This window comes from Ursus arctos, unplaced genomic scaffold, assembly GCF_023065955.2.
Source record: "Ursus arctos isolate Adak ecotype North America unplaced genomic scaffold, UrsArc2.0 scaffold_27, whole genome shotgun sequence".
NCBI lineage: Eukaryota > Metazoa > Chordata > Mammalia > Carnivora > Ursidae > Ursus > Ursus arctos.
This window is the reverse complement of record NW_026622952.1, coordinates 3,708,225-3,726,794: the sequence shown is the minus strand read 5'-3', so window position 1 is coordinate 3,726,794 and position 18,570 is coordinate 3,708,225. Positions and strand designations below refer to the sequence as shown.

Sequence of the window (18,570 nt, the reverse complement as noted above, 5' to 3'; positions counted from 1 at the left end):
AAAATCAACTGCATTTTCTATATCAGTAATCAACACATAAAAATGAAATTTCAAAAAAATAATTTATATTAGTGTGAACAGAAAATACTTAAGGAAATTTTTTTTTTAAATGTGCAAACTTTTACACTGAAAAGTTGCTGACAGAACTTGAAAAAATCATAAATAAATAAATATAGGATGTTCACGGATTGGAAGACTCAGTATTGTGAAGAAGTTAAATAAATCTCTCCAAACTGATACATAGTAAATTCAATCCCATTCAATATTCCAACAAGCTTTCTGTGTAGAAATTGACAAGCTGATTCTGAAATTTATATTGAATTGCAAAGGATTTAGAAGAGCTAAGCAATACTGAGGAAGAAGAACAAAGCTGGAGAGCTTGCAATTACCCGATCTCAAGATTTTCATAATGCTAAAAGAATTGATACAATGTGGTACTGGCATAAACAAAACGAAGAAATCAATGGAACACAATAGCTTGGACACAAAGAGACTCGTGCAATCAATAGATTTTCAATAACTGTGCCAAGATCATTCAATGAGGAAAAGAAGATATTTTAACAAATTTTCTGAAAGACCTTGGTAAATGTATGAAAACAAAATGTATTTCAACTCCTATCTCATACCGCACATAAAAGTTAGTTTGAGATACATCATAATCCTCAATAAAAGAGATAACCTATGAAATGTGTAGACGAAAACATGTCAGAACATGTTTGATCTTGAGTGCTGGCAAAGACTTTTTGGATGTGACACAAAAAGCAATGATCATAAAAGAGAAAAAAGGTTAATCAGGCTTTTATAATTTATTAATGTCTGTTCACCAGACATTTAAAGAAATGAATAGCCAAATTGCAAACTAGGAGAAAATATTTGCAACGCATATATCTGACAAAGGATGTGTATTGAAAACATATGAAAAACTCCTACCTATTACTCAATAATAAAAAGAAAAACAACCAACACTTTTTTTAAAGTAGAAAGACATGAACAGACACCTCACAAAGGAAGATATACAAACGACCAATAAGCACATTAAAAGCGTTTGACATCATTAGTCAACATGGAAATGCAAATCAAAGCCATAATGAAATACTTTTCTACACCCACTAGAATGGCTAAAATTTTGAAAACTGACAAAAACAAATATTGGTGAGAATGTGGTATTTTTTTATGTTGTTTTGGGGAATGCAAAAGAATGCAGCTACTTCGGAAAATATTTTGATCATTCTTTATATAGTTAAAAATACTTCCAACTTTATGACCCAGCAATTCTACGCCCAGGTATTTACCAAGGTAAGTACAAGATATTTATTTTGGTAAAAAAAAAAAAAAGTTCATGAAAGCTTTATTCAAAATAGCATACACACACACACACACAAATCAAGAGGACAATAGATAAATTGTGGAACTTTTGTATAGCAGAATACTACTCAGCAATAAAAAGCAAGGGGCTACTCTGCCTTATATGCAAGAAATGGATACATTTCAAAAACAATATGCTATGTAAGAGAAGCTAGACACACAACACACACGTGTCTCCTCCATTTACATGAAGTTTTAAAATAAGCAAAGCTAATCTAGGTGAAAAAATAGGAAAAGTGTGTCCCTGGAATGGGAAGTTAAATGAACTGGGAAGGGGCAGGTGGGAGTTTTCTCAGGATGGATAAATTATATCTTGACAGGGGTGTGGGTTATACAGGTGTTTGTATTGTCAAAACCCCCTGAACTATGTAACACTTAATGCCTGCATTTCATAGTATGTAAAATAGACACCATTTTTAAAAATTAGAAGAAAAAAATCATAATTTCTTGTAAAAATCATTCCATCAGGATCCTTTTAAAAATAAAAATGATTACCATGTCAAGAATGTCACTGGGTGTTATACGCAACTAATGAATCATCGAACTTTACATCGGAAACCGGGGATGTACTGTATGGTGACTAACATAATATAATAAAAAATCATTTTAAAAAAAGAATGTAGGCTTTTAGGTGATTTTTTAAAGTTTTGCTTCCTCTATCTATTTAGCAATTATTGAGTACCTATTATGTGTCTGTCGTCCTAGGCGTTTTGAACACATCAGTGAACAAAACAGACATCAATGTCTGTTTTCAATCTAACAATCCATAGGAGTAGGGAGGAAGACAGAAAATCAGGAAAACTGTAATAAGTAAATGGTGTACTGCTTAAAAAACTGAGAAGTTCTATGAAAGAGAGAAAGCCTGAATGTTGCCATATTGTGCTCTAGCTGCATGACATGAGTTTTTAAAAAGTTACGGATATACCTATATTTACTAATTAGTAGTTTTGTCCCTAGTAATTGATTGATAATGCCTTAAAAACATTCCAGAAATAGGGGTGTGTGTGTGTGTGTGTGTGTGTGTGTGTGTGTGCTGGTTTATCATCCTTGCTTTATTCCTCAAGCTTTTGCAATATTTAATGCCTGAATAAACATACATCAAAACGTCAGTTGGGGTGGGTGAAAAGGTTGGTTTCAAGGACGTTGTGTTCAATGCTAATCACATCTCATATGCTACTGAGTCACAGTCACATTGAGTTATCAAGTCAAAGAGCAGCCCTTTTTGTCTTCTGTATAAAAGACAAGATGCTCAAATGTTACAGAATTCAGACGCCCAAGTCATTAAATGTGGTTGTACATAAAAGATGCAGCACTGATAATTCAAAATAGACAAGAAGAATGTGCTCTAGAAATAATTCTTCCACAAGTCATAATATCTGGCACAAAACATAAATAAAGCCCTATTTTTCTCCTTCAGTGCCCTGCCGTGAAGGAGTCACTGAGCCAACTTGTTATCTGCCAGTAGCAGCGAGTTTCGGGAAGGCCTTCAGCTATGGAGAGATTCTTTTTGTATTTTTTAACAAGACATAGACAGAGAATAGAAGAAAACCCCCAACAAAAAGCAATAGTACCAACAATTCAAAACAGGCTCTGAGATGAAATTATCCAACATTCTGAAATATGAAGCCCTGTGTTGTTTTTCTGTAGCTAAAAACAAAACCACAATAAAGTGTTTTTAATGTCTGTTCTTATTTGTTGCTCTTAATTACGTATCTTGGAAAAATCCATCTCTAATCAAGCTCTATAGATGTACTAATGGACCTTCAATCCTTAATCTATATAGTGTTAGACGATTCTTTCATGAAAATGTGTCTATTTGCCAGCTACAGCTTGTGCTTTCCTCTCTCTTTGTACGTATATGAATCTGCTCACATGGAAGGCCTGCTAAAATGCACATTTCTGGTTCCCACTCAAATTTCTTTCCTCAGTGAAGTCTTCCTCAACCAACAAAACCATAAGTGACTTGACCCCCATCCCCACCCCTTCAGCTCACACAGCATGAACTTCAGTCCCACTTATCTTGGTCTAAAATTATACCAGGGCATTTCCTGACTACAACAACCCCTCTTGGAGGCTCATAGCCCAGTTAGGGAAAGAATTGTAAGTTACACACAGAGCCCAGTTTAGACTCAGATTGCATTCTCAAAATTCTCAAAATTGAATTGTAAATTTTGTTATTAGAGCTATTATGAATTATGATTCTTGGTGGGCCCATAAAAGCTCATCTAACCCATATAACACCTGAAGTATAGTATTCATAGCACCCTTTGCAAAATTATTTTCCTGAGAACATGTATTTTCTCAGAAAAAAAAATTATATGTGATTCTGTTCTACTAATACACTGCCAACATGAGTTGATCAAAAATGTTTAGGTGATTGAGAAAAATGTTTAAATGGTTGTTGATGATAAAAGATCCTATCAAATCCCACGAATTGGTACATGTCTTCCTAAGAAATCCACACGAATGATCCTCCCCTATGGTTCCCGAGTCTCTACTCAGCAGCTTCTGTGAAACCGCATATGAATTTCAAATGCTGCATGCTTTCCATCACTTGAGAAAACATCTGGCAGGGTGTGGTGGGGAAGCTGAGTGTTGACCATATGGTGGAACCATCTTATCTCAGCTTCCTAGATATTTCTATTAAAGGGACTTGGGCTTGTTTTAAGTTATTAAATAGAGTCAACATGCTGCTTCATTTGGGTTGGATTCATAAAAGCACAAAAGTTTTAATAAGATAATGCTATTTGGCCCTTTTAGCCTCTTCTCTCATACTGCTCATCTACAAAAGCATTCATTAGCAAAGGTGTTTAAAGATAAAGCAGAGGTGGTTCAGTCCACTAAGCAGTTGACTCTATTTCAGCTCAGGTCATGATCTCAGGGTTGTGAGATAAAGCCCACCTCAAGCTCCACACTGGGCATGGAGCTTGCTTGAGATTCTTTCTGTTGCCCTCTGCCCCTACCTCCTACACCCTCCTTCTCTTAAAAAAAAATGGTAAAGTAGAAGGAAAATATCTGGTTCATATATGGGTGGCTTCAATCTGAAAAATAGTCAATAAAAATATGGAAATAACAAAGAGTTTGAAATGAAGGAGATTACAAAAATTAAGCTAGTTTTCTGCTCATTTCCTTTTCCTTCTACTCCTTTTAGATGAGCCTAGATTTTTCCTTAGTAATCAATGCAATTTGTGAAAACACAATCTTTCTCTGAAAGCCCAGCTCTGTGGCAGAAATTAAGAGTTTCTCTTACCTCTTAGTTCCCCCATATCCAGAGTTGTCCCAAGTTGTTCTAGTAAAGCAACTCTTGCTGCATTCTTTTTGTGTTTCTTGCCATCGTAATGTTGCTGGGCCATGAGAGGATTGTTAAACCAGGCTGCACAGAGCCCACAGTATCTGTCTGAATCTCTTCTTTGATATGGAGATGGTACCACTGGAGCAGTGTCCACCCTTGGAGGTTTAAGTGAGTTCAGGGGTGTTGCTGTGAAGGAAAACAACCAGAGAGAACAACAGGCCAGGTTAGTCCATTACTGAGTACACTTGTCTTCAATATCTGAAGATGGAAGTGTCTCATGTTCATTCTAGAGCTCGAAATCCAGAGCTTACTGAAAGCAGGAAAATGATCTTTGCCAGCCTTCATTTTCGAAGGGGATGCAACTGAAAATTCCTAATTTATTGAGGTCAGATTTCTACGCTCTTATGCTTAAATCTGATAGTTCAGGAGACCATCCCTTAGGAAAAAAGGAAGATTTTCAAAAATAAACTCTTGGAGGTAAGGGATAGATCCATTAATCAAATTATAGCCAAAACTTGAAGTAAACATTTAACAATTACGGCTTGAAAGATTCTGAATGAATGAATTAGACATTTCTGTGTTATAACTGGAAATAACCAATAAATAAAGAATTTGCCCTAGTGATAGAAGCAGATCTTTCAGTTACAAGGATTCTAACAGTCGAAAAAAATCGTGCTAATTTTGTTGTCAGTTTCTTCTGTTTACTGTGATAGGTTATTTTCGACTCATACCTGCTAAAATTGATGTTGAAAGTACAATATTGTTTTAAAAGACCAAAAGACAAACAGTATAGAGCAGATGTTGCTTATCTAAACTGAAAAGGCATAATATCACTATTTTGATATCGCACAGCCCCAGCTATTAATTTAAAACATTCCATTGTGAGCTTTCAGTTATTTTTGGCCCAGAAACAAACAAAAAAAAGAACCTAACTTGAAGGAGTTTACTAAGAGAAAATAAAAATAACTTCTTTCTGCACTACAATATACAATTTGCTTTCCATCCTCACAGTAACTATGACTTGGATTACTGTTCCATATCTCACATGATGGACTTCAGAGATGCCGAACCATTCACTGGATGATGACATATCTAGTTATGGTAAAGGCAGGACTCCAAATCAAACTGTTAATTTCCAAGGCCCATGTTCTTCACAATACCTCTAAACACTTTTTTTATACTTCTTAATAAGCAATTTTATAATAAGCAAATTTATATACTTTTCTAGACCTCAATCATCTTTGTTCTATACAAGATTTAATTTAATTTTGGAAAAAGGTTCTAATCCAAATATTTTACAAAAGAAAAAGCATTTAAATTCTCATATGGCCCATTAGTCATAATGCAATATAGCAGTACCTTCTGTTGGTCTTTGCCTCTGTAATGTGGAGTGCAGTTGGCAAAACCATGAACATTAGGGTCATTCCACGGAAAAGCTTAAATCTGGAAGCTCAATAACAAGTTAAGTAAACACTTAATCAACTCCCTAAGCTTTCAAATCAGTTTAATGTGAGTGCTTTTTTTTCAGATTAAATAATAAACACACAAATAAATACTTGCTAAATAACATTTTGATTCAAGAAATGACTGGTGTTCTGGCAATATCTTGAAAAAGTCTTTTCTTCTCTATCCAGAGATTTCATCAGATAGGGAGGTTTTAGGTAGCTTAGATGAAACTAAATGATATTATTTCTATTGGGACTTAGAGAAATGTAAGTCTCTTAAAAGCCTCATTGCCAGATTCAGTTATATATCACCACGTGAAAATAAAGCTCAAAAGTGGGCCATACCACCCCAGCAGCCACCCAGTATCATCTGTTATGACTTAGAAATGCTAATAAAAGCTACAAAGTTGACCTGTATGTAAAAGGACTTCTACCCACTTTTCTGAAGAAAAGTGGATCTTGTTTTCAAAATATCCTGCAACCTTATCAATTTCTGAGGATTTATATACATCTACTGTTTTTTATTGCAATGGAAAACATATCATATGTTTGCCATCAGAATGAATGCTGATTCTTGAAGCATAACTTACTTTTCTCTCAACTGGGCTCTAAAAAAACATCTAAGTCAATTTTATCTATTGATACCTTACATACCACTTCTGGCAGGAGTGGTGCACAATAGAATATCCATCAAATAAGATAATCTTATCCTTCACACAAGACAGTAGGTTAATGCTGCATCTATATTGTAGCTTCTTCTCCTTAGTAATGCTACTATCCAGTGTACAGCTCCAAAGTTTAATTTTTCTTATGCTCCTATTTTCAACTGTCACCAATCTCAACCCAGTTTACATTTCCTATAAAGACAAAGGCGGCAACATGAGAGAGTGGAACCCACCTTGACTCGAGGTCAGAAATCAAGGTTGGGTTGGACTCCATCACCCACTGAGCTGTGTGACCTTTGGCAAATCTCTGATGTCTCTGGTTTCCACAAGGTTAAAATTCAGGGTCACCATCTCTTTAAAACCCATAGTGTGGGGATGGAACAAATTACAGAAGCTCTCTCCTCTCTCTCACTCTCTCTCTCTAATGGCTTTGACTGGATGCCAAATAGTGAGGTTATATGGGAAGAGAGCAGTTTCCAGATAATAATGCTAAATCTGTGTGTGAGCATGGATCATAACACCCATAGTTCTTTGGCAAAAGTATATTATTCTAATAAAATGAATGCAAAGTAGGGCAAAGATTATTGTTCGGTTTGAAAACATGCTTATGACAGAACAGTTTAGTTGATGTATATAGTTCATTGCTATTTAAATTTCATGCTTTATGTTTTTACTTTAATTGCAAAAATATTTAGCTAAATATTGACTTTACTTCCTCTCTGTACAACTCAAAACCAGGAGTTCATTAACCAAAACCAGTAGTTTTCAACCTTGGGCGAACATTAGACTCAGGAGAACCTCAAAAATCTCTATGTCCAGGCTGTCCCCAGACCAATTCTGTTCAATTACATCAGAATCTCAGGGTAGGAGCCAGGCATCAGGATGCTTTAATATCTCCTCCCACATCACCTGGCCCATGTTTCCAAAGTACAGCCAATATTGAGAAGCACTGGCACAAATATTGCCAGACTTTGTTTGAAAATGACTATACAATAGTCCTCCTAGAACTTCACATAAAAGAAAGTCACATACTACATCCCACAGCAACAGGGCCAGTGGCTAAAATGCCACATCATTATCTATGAAGCAGAAAGAAATAATAATTACTTGGCATTTTTTAAAACCCTGATCAATTTCTCCATTTCTTCAAGATACAAACGTTTTTCCAAAATAGCAGCTAATGTTATAAATTAATATTATGAAAGTTACATAATAATTCTGATCCCTTGTCTCAAGCAGAAACTCATATACACATCGAACTGCTGAGGCACTGTACGCCCTACCTTTGACTGGCACCATCTCCAGGCTTGTCCACCATTCCTCTCCTCCTAGCTAAACACCTGCCCTGCAGGGTGCTGGTCAGTCCCATTTTCTCTGTGAGGCCTTGACAACCCAAGCAAGAAGTAGTTCTCCCTCCTCTAAACTCAAAACACTTACTAACTGCACAATTCATTTGATATTTCTTAAACAGCACATTATAATCTTAGTTGTATACACCCATGTGTGTATGTGTGCGTGTATTAGGGAAATTAGATCATAATACCTACACTTCAAAACTTGATATTTTGGTGTGTGCTGTCTTCTCTAACATATGTCCACAATCTCTTCTCGTTTCAATTCAGAAAGGAACCAAAACCTATAAATTCAAATTTTTCTTCATGATTCATTTTTTATTAAAACCTGAATTCAGAAGAGGTTATTTATAGTCTTTATAGAAATATATATGTGTGTGTGTATATATATCTCTTATATAAATACTTATATAAATACTACTACTATATAAATATAAATAGATATATAAATATATATCTCTTATATAAATGTATATATATCTCTTATATAAATACTCATATAAATAAAAAATATAAATAATAAATACTCATATATATATCTTATATAAATAATATAAATATTATATAAATACTTATATGAATTATATACTTATATATAAATATAAATATTTATATAAATACTAAAATGACCCTAATGTTCATGGTTTTGCCAACTGCACTCCACATTACATAAATACTACTTATATAAATACTTATATACTTATATAAGTATATAAATATAAATTTATAAATAAATAAAATAAATGAAATGTGAATAAAATATATAATATATGTTATATGATATATATAATCACTTAGTGTAAACCATTAAGTCCCCAGTATTTTGAATAGAAAATCATAGCCAATTCAGAGTAACTAAAATAAACTCAAGTTGTTCTAATACTTGAGACAATTGAAACCAGTCTCCAAAACTTGATTTCTAAGAATCACCTGACATGGAATCATTTTCAATATCCTTTTTATGCCTTGCATAATGTTTGTCAAGAAGCAAGCACTCAACAGCTATTTATAGACTATTGGCTAAGTTGTCTTGAGTAATATTGTAGAATAATATGCATCTCTTCCTAGTAGAATAACCTCAGTTGATCTAAAGACAAAAATACTTCCAGCATACCAGTGTGTGCCTCTCAGAACACTTCCTCACTTTGTAATGTAACACTGTGTACAAGCAGACTCGCCATGAGTCAGCACGTTGCATGGTGCCACTCACATAATAGAGCTCATGCCTTTTGCTAAATGAATGAATGGATGGATGGATGCTCTTTGCATTAGAAGTGAATAAAGTACTGGCAACTAAGAGTTTTCTTGTTTCTTCTAAATTGTGTCATTTAGGCCTTAAGTACTAAGTGCAAACATAAATACTAGCAACCTAGTGACAAGATTCTGGGTAGAGGTATGTGTGTGTGGGGGAGGGGTGAAGGCTAAATTGTAGAAAGGCATCATGTCAAAGTGTAGACACACATCCCAGTCTCCCTGTCTTGTGGGTTCAACTGGATATACTGAAAGTCAGTATTATCTCAAACTTCTTTTGCTGGGGTGGCCTATTTCTGTGTTTTTTTTAGAGAGTTCCGATTATGCACATCATTCTGGAAATTTTACTTTCAAACAGGAAGCCATTTACTCTGTTCATTTAGCATGGCATCTAGACTCCTCACTCCAAGCTTCTGGCTCAGTACCAACCATCTCAGTTTGCCTGGAACTGAGAAGGTTCACGGGACATGGGACTTTCAGTGCTAAAACAGGACAATCCGAGGCAAATTAGAACGAATTGACCACCCTACCTTCTGGAGTCCAACCTGATTTAACATCACACTGGAAAAAGGGATTAGTAAAAATTTTGGAAATAATTGCTTGGGAGACTAGAGCAGGTCTTCTTTCAAACAACCAGGAAGGATCTAGCAATAGCTCTCAAAGCTTTACTTGTCAGATCACCACAGGGTGTCCTTAACCAGAGAAGGGGATAACACAGCAAGCAATAGTATCCTCACCTGCTTGTCTGCCCTCTGGACCATGGCCTCAGAGTGTCTTCAACCCCACAACGTGCAACTTTCACTGACATTCCCTACTCTCTCTCTTTCCCCCCATCTCTCCTTGCCTTTCCTTCCTTGTCCTTTCCTTTCTTCCTCTTCCACTCATTCCTGATGCTTTCTAGGCTTTAGGATAACAAAAATTAGTCCATCCTCACAAAGGACTTTTCGAAAAAGTTCCAGGAATTAACTTCTTTTAATGTATGCGGCTTTCTCACCTAAGGCGTTCTTATCCATAATACTAATTCTTCAAGTTTGTATGATATTGTGCAGTCTGTTCCATGTATTTTCTTCTTTAAGTTGTCCCCAAATCCTGTTTGACCAATGAGGCAACTTGAAGCTCAAGGAGATAAGTCAACTATCACAGGGCCCCTTAATTAATAAGCAGCAAAGACAATGACAAAGACCAGATCTTTTGACACAAAGACCAAACACCATGTTTTAATGCCAACTAGTTTCTAGTAATGCTGAAGAAGTGATAGGCCAAATAAACAAACAGATTAACCATAGAGTCAGAACAAATTTCCCAGACTTCAGCATCTGTTCTCAGTGGGGATTATTTGGAAATATGCATTTTCTCTAAAACAATTTTTCCAATTTCTAGTCCCTGTGATCAGCAGCCTTTCCTTTTTCTCTTTTTTCCTACCCTAAATCAAATTAATGATAGTAGGAATCCTTTAGCAAGTATCACTGTTGTTTGTGTTTGGGTTTTTTTTCCCCCTAAATGCTGTTGACAATTAAATTTGACTAGGCCATTCAGGCCCTGGCTGAGGAGACAGCTGTCAGTGTGTTCAGTCTTCTAGTCTCTTCTGCAGGTAAATGCCTCAACTCAATGCAAACAGAAAAGTCGAGACTCAAAATGTACATTTTCTTTGTATTGTTATCAGAGGACAGAGCATCTTGTGTAGATGGTAGATGCTTTATGAACATGTGATGAATAAAAGAAAAAAAGGACTAGTAAATTTCAGTTAATATCAACTTGGTGGATTTTCATGTTTTCATAAATGGCGTATGATAGCTACATTTTAAATTTTGGATGATTTCATTAGACTTTACGGGGTTAAAAGCAAGTTAGATGTTCATATGTGGGGATAGATGAAATAAATTGTGGGCATCTATACTCTGAAACACCATGCAGCAATTGAAAACACATATTAGAAAAAAAAAATTAGTGACCTGAAGAAATCCTCAGGATATAATGTAAACTAAACTGTGTTTATATGTACGGTGCAAACCTAATTACTTATTATTAAATTATACACACCCACCTATTTAAAACTATAGAAAGACCAGAAGGCTATAAATCAAGCTCTTAGCAATAGTTGTTTCTTAGTCGTGGATTATGGTGATTTGTTTTATACTAGAGGATATACACTCCTTGATGCAGAGGGAAAACATTTTTATTTTACAACTTACATATAGACCACATTTCATGCTAACTTGTTTTAGTACAAAGTAGAGAAAACACTGCTTAGGAGACGTGTGGCGCCACAACCAGGTCTTAAATTAAATTGCAGAAGATTTTATTTGCAATGATTTATTAATTTATTGTTGATTTGGGGGAAAATGGGTTGGGAGAAAACTGGCTCTGTCAGAAAATGATGTAAAAGCCCCAGCTTCTCCTATTTCTCCAAAAGATACAGGGGAAAGCTGTTTTCCCACTGTATGGCAAACCCAAAAATCACTCTCGTTATTTAGATAAAATGAAGTAACACTCTTCCTTCTCATATGTTTGCAAGTGAATTCCGCTATCCAAGACTGCAAGATAGAAAAATCCATGTGCTATTTATTTTATGCCATGATGGAAATTAAAGACACTGTAAAATATTTCATGTTCCAAAATACATGCCATTAAACACTTCCTGAGAATAAACAAAGGCGAGGATGACTTAACAGAACAATCATTCCAATTCAATTTTGTATCAAAACTCTAATTATAATCAGCCTATTAACAGGAACTGCTTCCTCACCCACACTACATTCATATATCATCAGTCTTCATTAATATAGTATTCATAGATCATTGATTTTCATTAATATAGAATAATTCCCTCTAGTTTCAGTCACTGATTAGGTTCTAAATATCTTAAGTATGCCTGTTTCCTGCAGAACCTTAATCTTTGAAAATGAGCCATTAAACAGAACTTCAGAGGAGATGAAAGTCCTTTTATAGTTTTCTCATATTGTTTGACAAAAGAATCCTAAGGCTACGATACTCCACGTTCTTCCATGTGGTGAAAACAGAGGATGTAGAATGTAGGTTCCACAAGGACAGGATCTTGATCTGTTTTGTCTGCTGATGTATCCCAGGTCTCTAAAACCAGGCCTGGCACATAGTATGTGTTAAATAAACCCTTACTGAATGAGGGGAACAGTTTATTCTCCATAAAGCTATCTGTGTAAAAGAAGGAATTTTACTTTAGGAAATTTTGCTAGTAGGGAGGCATCCTCCCTGTCCAGACTGATCTTAAAAACACCTGCTGGTTGGTTATGGCCACAGTTCCCAAACTGTATAGAGGCACCCTGGGATGAAGCAATAAACACACAAGGGAACCATAAGATCATTTAAAATTCTGTGAAAAGCATAGAGACATCCATTAGATACCATGGGAACCCCTATCTTGAGGAAGTTCACATTTTCAACATTAGATGCTACAGTCCTTTGAAAGAACCTGGATATTTGGAGGCTACTGCCTACCTCCATTCCAACTAGCCAACCAGTGAGGAACAGGAAACAAAGATGACAATGTCCAATCTAATCCAAAGATTAGGGCATCACCCAGATCAGACAGTGTTGGCAGAGTGAGGGAGAACTAATGAGCTGAAACCTGAGGACGGGTACCAGCTTTTATTCTTTCATTCTGCTGGCACCATCCCTCACTTCACCTAATCTATATCCCATGCTCACGGATGAGAATGATTTACTTATCCACCAGCATTAGCTATTCAACTAGAGAGCCAGCTTCCTGGATCATTTCTTATATCCTATGCATATTTATGGAGGATTCAAAGATGAAAAAAGCAACCAGTTCCAGAAGCACAGCAGAGATAAAGCACAGGCTAAGTTCAGAAGTAGACAGAGAGAAAGGGTAGCCTTTTGGACTGAGCTGTAGGAAGCTGAAAACTTAGAAGTCGTTTTAGAGAAGTTAGTACTGATATTGTCCCCTGAAGAGAACGTATGTATCTCTACTTCACCCTCAGCTAGCATGCTTCCCTAATCATGTTTCTCCACTCAACCTGAGTGTTGAGTGACCTTAAGCATATATCCCTAAAAGTCGCATTGTCCTTAATAACCCACAGTTTGCAAGTTACAAAAATTGCCTCTACTTCATATTTAAAACTAAATGAATATGAATATTAGCTATGCATATATTTTGCATGTATCTATTTGGATTTAATCCAGAAATAAAGTACTCTTTTATTAACTGCCACTTGGAAACTGCTAAATCTGAAAGTTCAATGCTATTCTGAGTTAGCTCTATAAACACAAAGCAACTCTAGAACTTCTTGAGGTCTTCTAAGACAGATGGAGCTACTTTTCTCCATCATGTTAGTGCTCCCAACCCTTGGATCACAAGAATCCAGGGTGTCAAATGCTAAGGCAAGAAGGTTCTCCAATCCCTACAAGTTTAAAGACAATTTCCTTATATCACTGCTTCTCATATTAAGCAATGAAGTTGGTGGTCAGAGGATGACTGCAAATAAAGAAAAGATTTTAGACTAGATAAGATTTTACAAATCAATGTTAGAAAATCATTAGGTTAATTTAGTCCCTGAGGGAACAGAGGCCAACCCAGAGCCTGAATTATTTAAATGTATCGTCCATAATTGTTCATTTAACTATGGCTTGACTGCAAATTGCATACTTCATTGTTGCCATGCAGACACAGCCAAATGGGAGTGCATGAGAGAGAATATAAATGATTTCTATTAGAGAATTTTTAGGACAAGAGTGCCATTAACAGCTAGTGAAAGTGACGCTGCTTAAAATTTGCAACTGCAAGTGTGCTCCACAGACCAAGAGCATCAACTTCACCTGGCAGTTTATTGGAGATGCAAATCTCAGGTCCCACCCTGGATCACTAGATGAGAATCAACATTTAGGAGAGTTTCAGGTGACTGGTATGCAAATTAAATTTGGGAAGCACTGAATTAGAATCAACAGTTCTCAGCCCTGGTAAGGGTTATAACCACCTGGGAGATGTTGAACACTTATGGACTCTAGGTCCCACCCCTGGCCAATTAAATCAGAATCCCTGAAGGTGGAGCTTAGCAATGGCAGGCTTTGAAGCTTTGCAGGTGCTCCTAGTGTGCAGCCAGGGTTAGGAAGGATCAGATTGGAGGGACAGCACCTGGCATGGACCTCACTTTACCTCAATCTTATGAAACATCTGCATTTTTATGTTTCATTTATTCAACTCTATGTACTGGCACCATGTTCCTCATTAGCATACAACACCAGTCCTTGTGCAGCTTGAAATATAGAATGAAAATTCCTTTTTTTAATGGAAATACTTTTAATTAACTCACAGAACTATTTTACTAGGTTGCACAAATTCTACAGAAGCCTATTTATTCAAAAAATCTAAGAGGCAACAGATATAGAGAAAATAATAGGTTTTGAAATAAAATCAAACTAGATTTAACTCAGGATAGGGTGACTTTCTGTAGTGAAAATATTTTCTAAAATTAAGTAGAGCTAAAGGTTCAACCTCATTTTCTGTTGTGCCTGCTTGATAGAAGTTAGTTCCCAGATATCCTGGCCACAGAGAAAATGAAGATTGCAACCAAGATCTCCTAACTCCTACTTCATGTTTTCCCATGTCCCACGCTGACATCAGTTCTACCAAATTGACATATAGGCTGCCCTCCCAGAGACCAGGAACATAGTAAGCATGAGACAAGGGAGTGTGTGGGAAGACTAAGTCAGAAAAGCTCACTTGGTGGTCATGAAACATTCATGTATCTATCTGGTCATAAGTTTGCGGTGACTACAGCAATCTAAGATTCTTTCAAAGAGATCCAGGATGGATTGTAGAATGCTAGGAAGTAGAGAGAAGAGCCAGTGAGGTGGCTTAAGGAAGAAAGGTGTATGAGTAATAAAGGATTTGGGATTACTTAGCCAGAGGAGGAGAAGCTGAAGCATTACTTAATAACACTTGAAACACATAGAGGATTACAGAATTTAGACTGATGGTCAGCTGTTTTTCCAAAGCTGCTAAAAAGGTAAAACAGACTGAGCCTGAATGGTAGGCCTTTAGAAGACAAGAAGCTTAAGGGAACTGATGCATAATGTTAAGACACGTTTACCGCCCCTGGGGTGGGTAGCTGAGGAAGGTTTGTAGAATAAGACCATTATTAATACCCAGGAGTGAAAGGGAGAACATTTAAACCATGCCAGATGATGGGACTTAAGAGTTAAATGGAATCTTGCTGGAAACAGAGGTGGGTAAGATGGTAACTCAGGATTCTGTGAATTTCTAGGGATAACCCAAACTCCATGCTAGGCATGGGATGAAACAACATTTTTTAAGGCAAAACTCTTGAATATTAAAACATCAAGGTTAGGCAGATATATGGACATCATTCTTTCTGACTTATTTTGACTAAAAATGATTTCGCCTTGTGTTAAGAAAGGTCAAGATCAAATATATGCCAGAGTTAGTTCCTGCCTCCCCCGTCCAGCAGCACGCTTGATATATGAGTTTTACTAACTCAAAATGAAAGGTCCAAGTATTACGATTTCATCAGCTCTGTTGACTGAAAAGCAAAATGAAGACGATAATCATTAGCACTTTACATAATCAAGATATAATTACAGCAGGAATTCCTGAGTACACCTTTAATTCCAGTCTCCTGCTTCTCAGTTATGAAATCTCAACAGGTGGTGTAGAGCAACAATCATGCCTACAAATCACTGAGGACTCTCTCAGAGACCTCCATATCTCTCAGTTCCAAGGACTGCACTCAGAATCCCCAGACCACATCTTTAGCCAGTATCACCAACAATAAGACTGGTTGCAATTCATGGTACCTCAAAGTGGTCAAAATCCTCTTGAAAATCTAGATGTATTCATAATGACAGCCATAGGACTCAACAATGTGTGCATTTAGCAAACAATTAGCAGGAAATCCTACACAAGAGAAGCAGTTTCTCTAAAGGCTGAGAGTAAAATACGAAAACACAAAATTTCATCTTTTCTAGCTTTCAAATAAGTAAACTGGTTTGGAGTCTACGTCACATAACAATTTATACAGCAGAACAACCTATTGAGAAATTAAATAATTGTCTTATTTTCCAATAGACTCACTTCATAAAAATAAAAGGTGTTTTCCATTGCTTTCCAAAATAGGGTCTAAGTCTTGAACTCTGGCTTTCCCCACCCCCAGGACAGAATGAACAAATGTACTTATTCTGGGCTATCTGAAGAGCAAAGGGATCTGATTATCAAAGAAGGGAGTACCTTCTGATACCAGGAAAGGAATTATCTTATTAGGGGCTGCAAGTATGGGTAGAGACCCGGGCGTCTTAAAAGCAGTATGTCTAAGGCAGCAGGACATCCCCCAGAAATGTACATAATGGAGACTTGGCTTCTTTTCCATAGCCTCACTTGGCACAAAGGGCATGAAACCATCGGTGGAAGTCTCTGACCTGAAGGAATATGTCAGCCTGTGAGGGAGACAAGTAAGTTGAGATCCACTTCTGGGGAAGCCCCAGGGCTTCACCCACAGCCTATGGACTAGCACACAACAGCATCCTGGGTGACCATAAGGTAGCCAGAACCCACAGGCTGGGAGACTTCCTTGAGGGTTCCCTTATGCCTCTAGGCCCTTGTGTGGCCCTAAAGAGGGAGGAGAGAGTACCCCCAAAGAATGACCAAGACTATCATTCTAACCCATCTTCAGGGCTAGAAGACAGGAGTAATTTACACTGATTTTCAAAATACAAAGAAATATGATATTTATTGTATTCAACTGCTATCCAGTAATTCATACTTATTGTATCTGATTATTAAAGAAACCAACCTGAGTGTTACACAAGACTTTTGAGGCTGCCATTTAAAATATACAGATATTTCAAAGGATAAGAACACAGTCTGGGACATTTACTACCAATTATTTTAGGTAGACTGCTTACTTTACAAGTGCCTTCTCGATTTCATAGACTAGACAGTTTTAGGGTTCTTATCTTTAATGGTTGATTTAAGAGTTATTGCCAGAAAATCTTTCACTGAGAGTTTTTTCTGAATAGTAATGCCTTCTGTGTATGGATTCCACGCCTTGACCACTTCCTCTATTGTCAGTTTCAGCGTAAGCACAGGAAACTGACAATTTTATTGTTCTACTCTATTCCTTAATGAAAATGTGTTAAAGAACACTTTCTGGAATAAAGGTATAACCACATCATAAAAGCTGCTGAAATAATCAACTGTCTTATGCCACTATTTGATCATCCAAAAAAGAAAAGTGAGTTTATGCTATTGAAAAGGATTTGTGAAAATCATCTAGGCAGTAGTCTCATTGTTAAAATCTTTAATTCCATTCGATCTTTGATCTTTTGTTTTGCTGGTCATCAAATAGAAAATAAAAAGACAGTAGCCTTGATCTAATCATTGCCCCAAGCCTCTTGTGATTCAGTGTTCAAACGTGTAGAGGCCAAAAGAAGTTAGCTCACTTCACATTGCTAATTTATTTAAACCCTATTTATTTGTTTTGACAACGTGACATCATGGAAAGATTACTGCAAAACAAAAGAAGTCTCTTTGCCATCAACCCGTTATATCACCCTGGGCAAATGGCTTTACCTCTCTCTAGGCCTGTTTCCTCATCAGGAAAATGAGATGGTTGAAACAATGATTGGTAAACACCTTCCAGCTCTGCAATTCTATGAATCTATTACTTGTTGTAGTTGTAAGCATTAGAAAAGACAAAAACATCATCGGAACAAATGCATTGATCTAAGGATGACATCTTAGAACATGCCAGCTTTTCTAATTTAGAAGAAAATGCACTGCTATGAAGATCTGCCTGTTTGACAAAGTATTGTTTGCATCTATTAAAACAAGTATCTAGACAGGCCATGCTGGCAAACCAAATAACCTGATTCAGATGATAGAACTGCTGTAGTGTATGAAATCTTATATGCAAATAGGAGGTATTGATTGAACCTGGAGTGCATATATTATTTAAAATTTGAATTTATGTAACTTACAAACAGATCTAGAATACCCTGATCTTTATTCATTCAACAGAGAACTCAAATAAGCAATTCCGTGTCTGGCATAGAAATTTATGGAAAAGTTCCAAAGCTCTGTCTCTCTCATTTTCAGCAGGAAATAAGGAAGGAAAGAAGAGAAGCAACAAGATTGCAGAAGAGGAATATATGATAAACACACTTACACACAAGACAAGCAGAGTGGACGA

The 18,570-nt window shown here is 36.4% G+C and overlaps 1 protein-coding gene across 1 annotated transcript in view; it reads right to left on the bottom strand.

Annotated features, from left to right (window-relative positions):
- ZMAT4 (zinc finger matrin-type 4) overlaps positions 1–18,570 on the bottom strand; it is a 274,740-nt gene that overhangs the window by 123,883 nt on the left and 132,287 nt on the right. Inside the window, exon 4 of the mRNA XM_048226301.2 lies at positions 4,616–4,843. Coding sequence (XP_048082258.1) covers positions 4,616–4,843 — 228 coding nt within the window. The remainder of the gene's footprint in view (positions 1–4,615; positions 4,844–18,570) is intronic.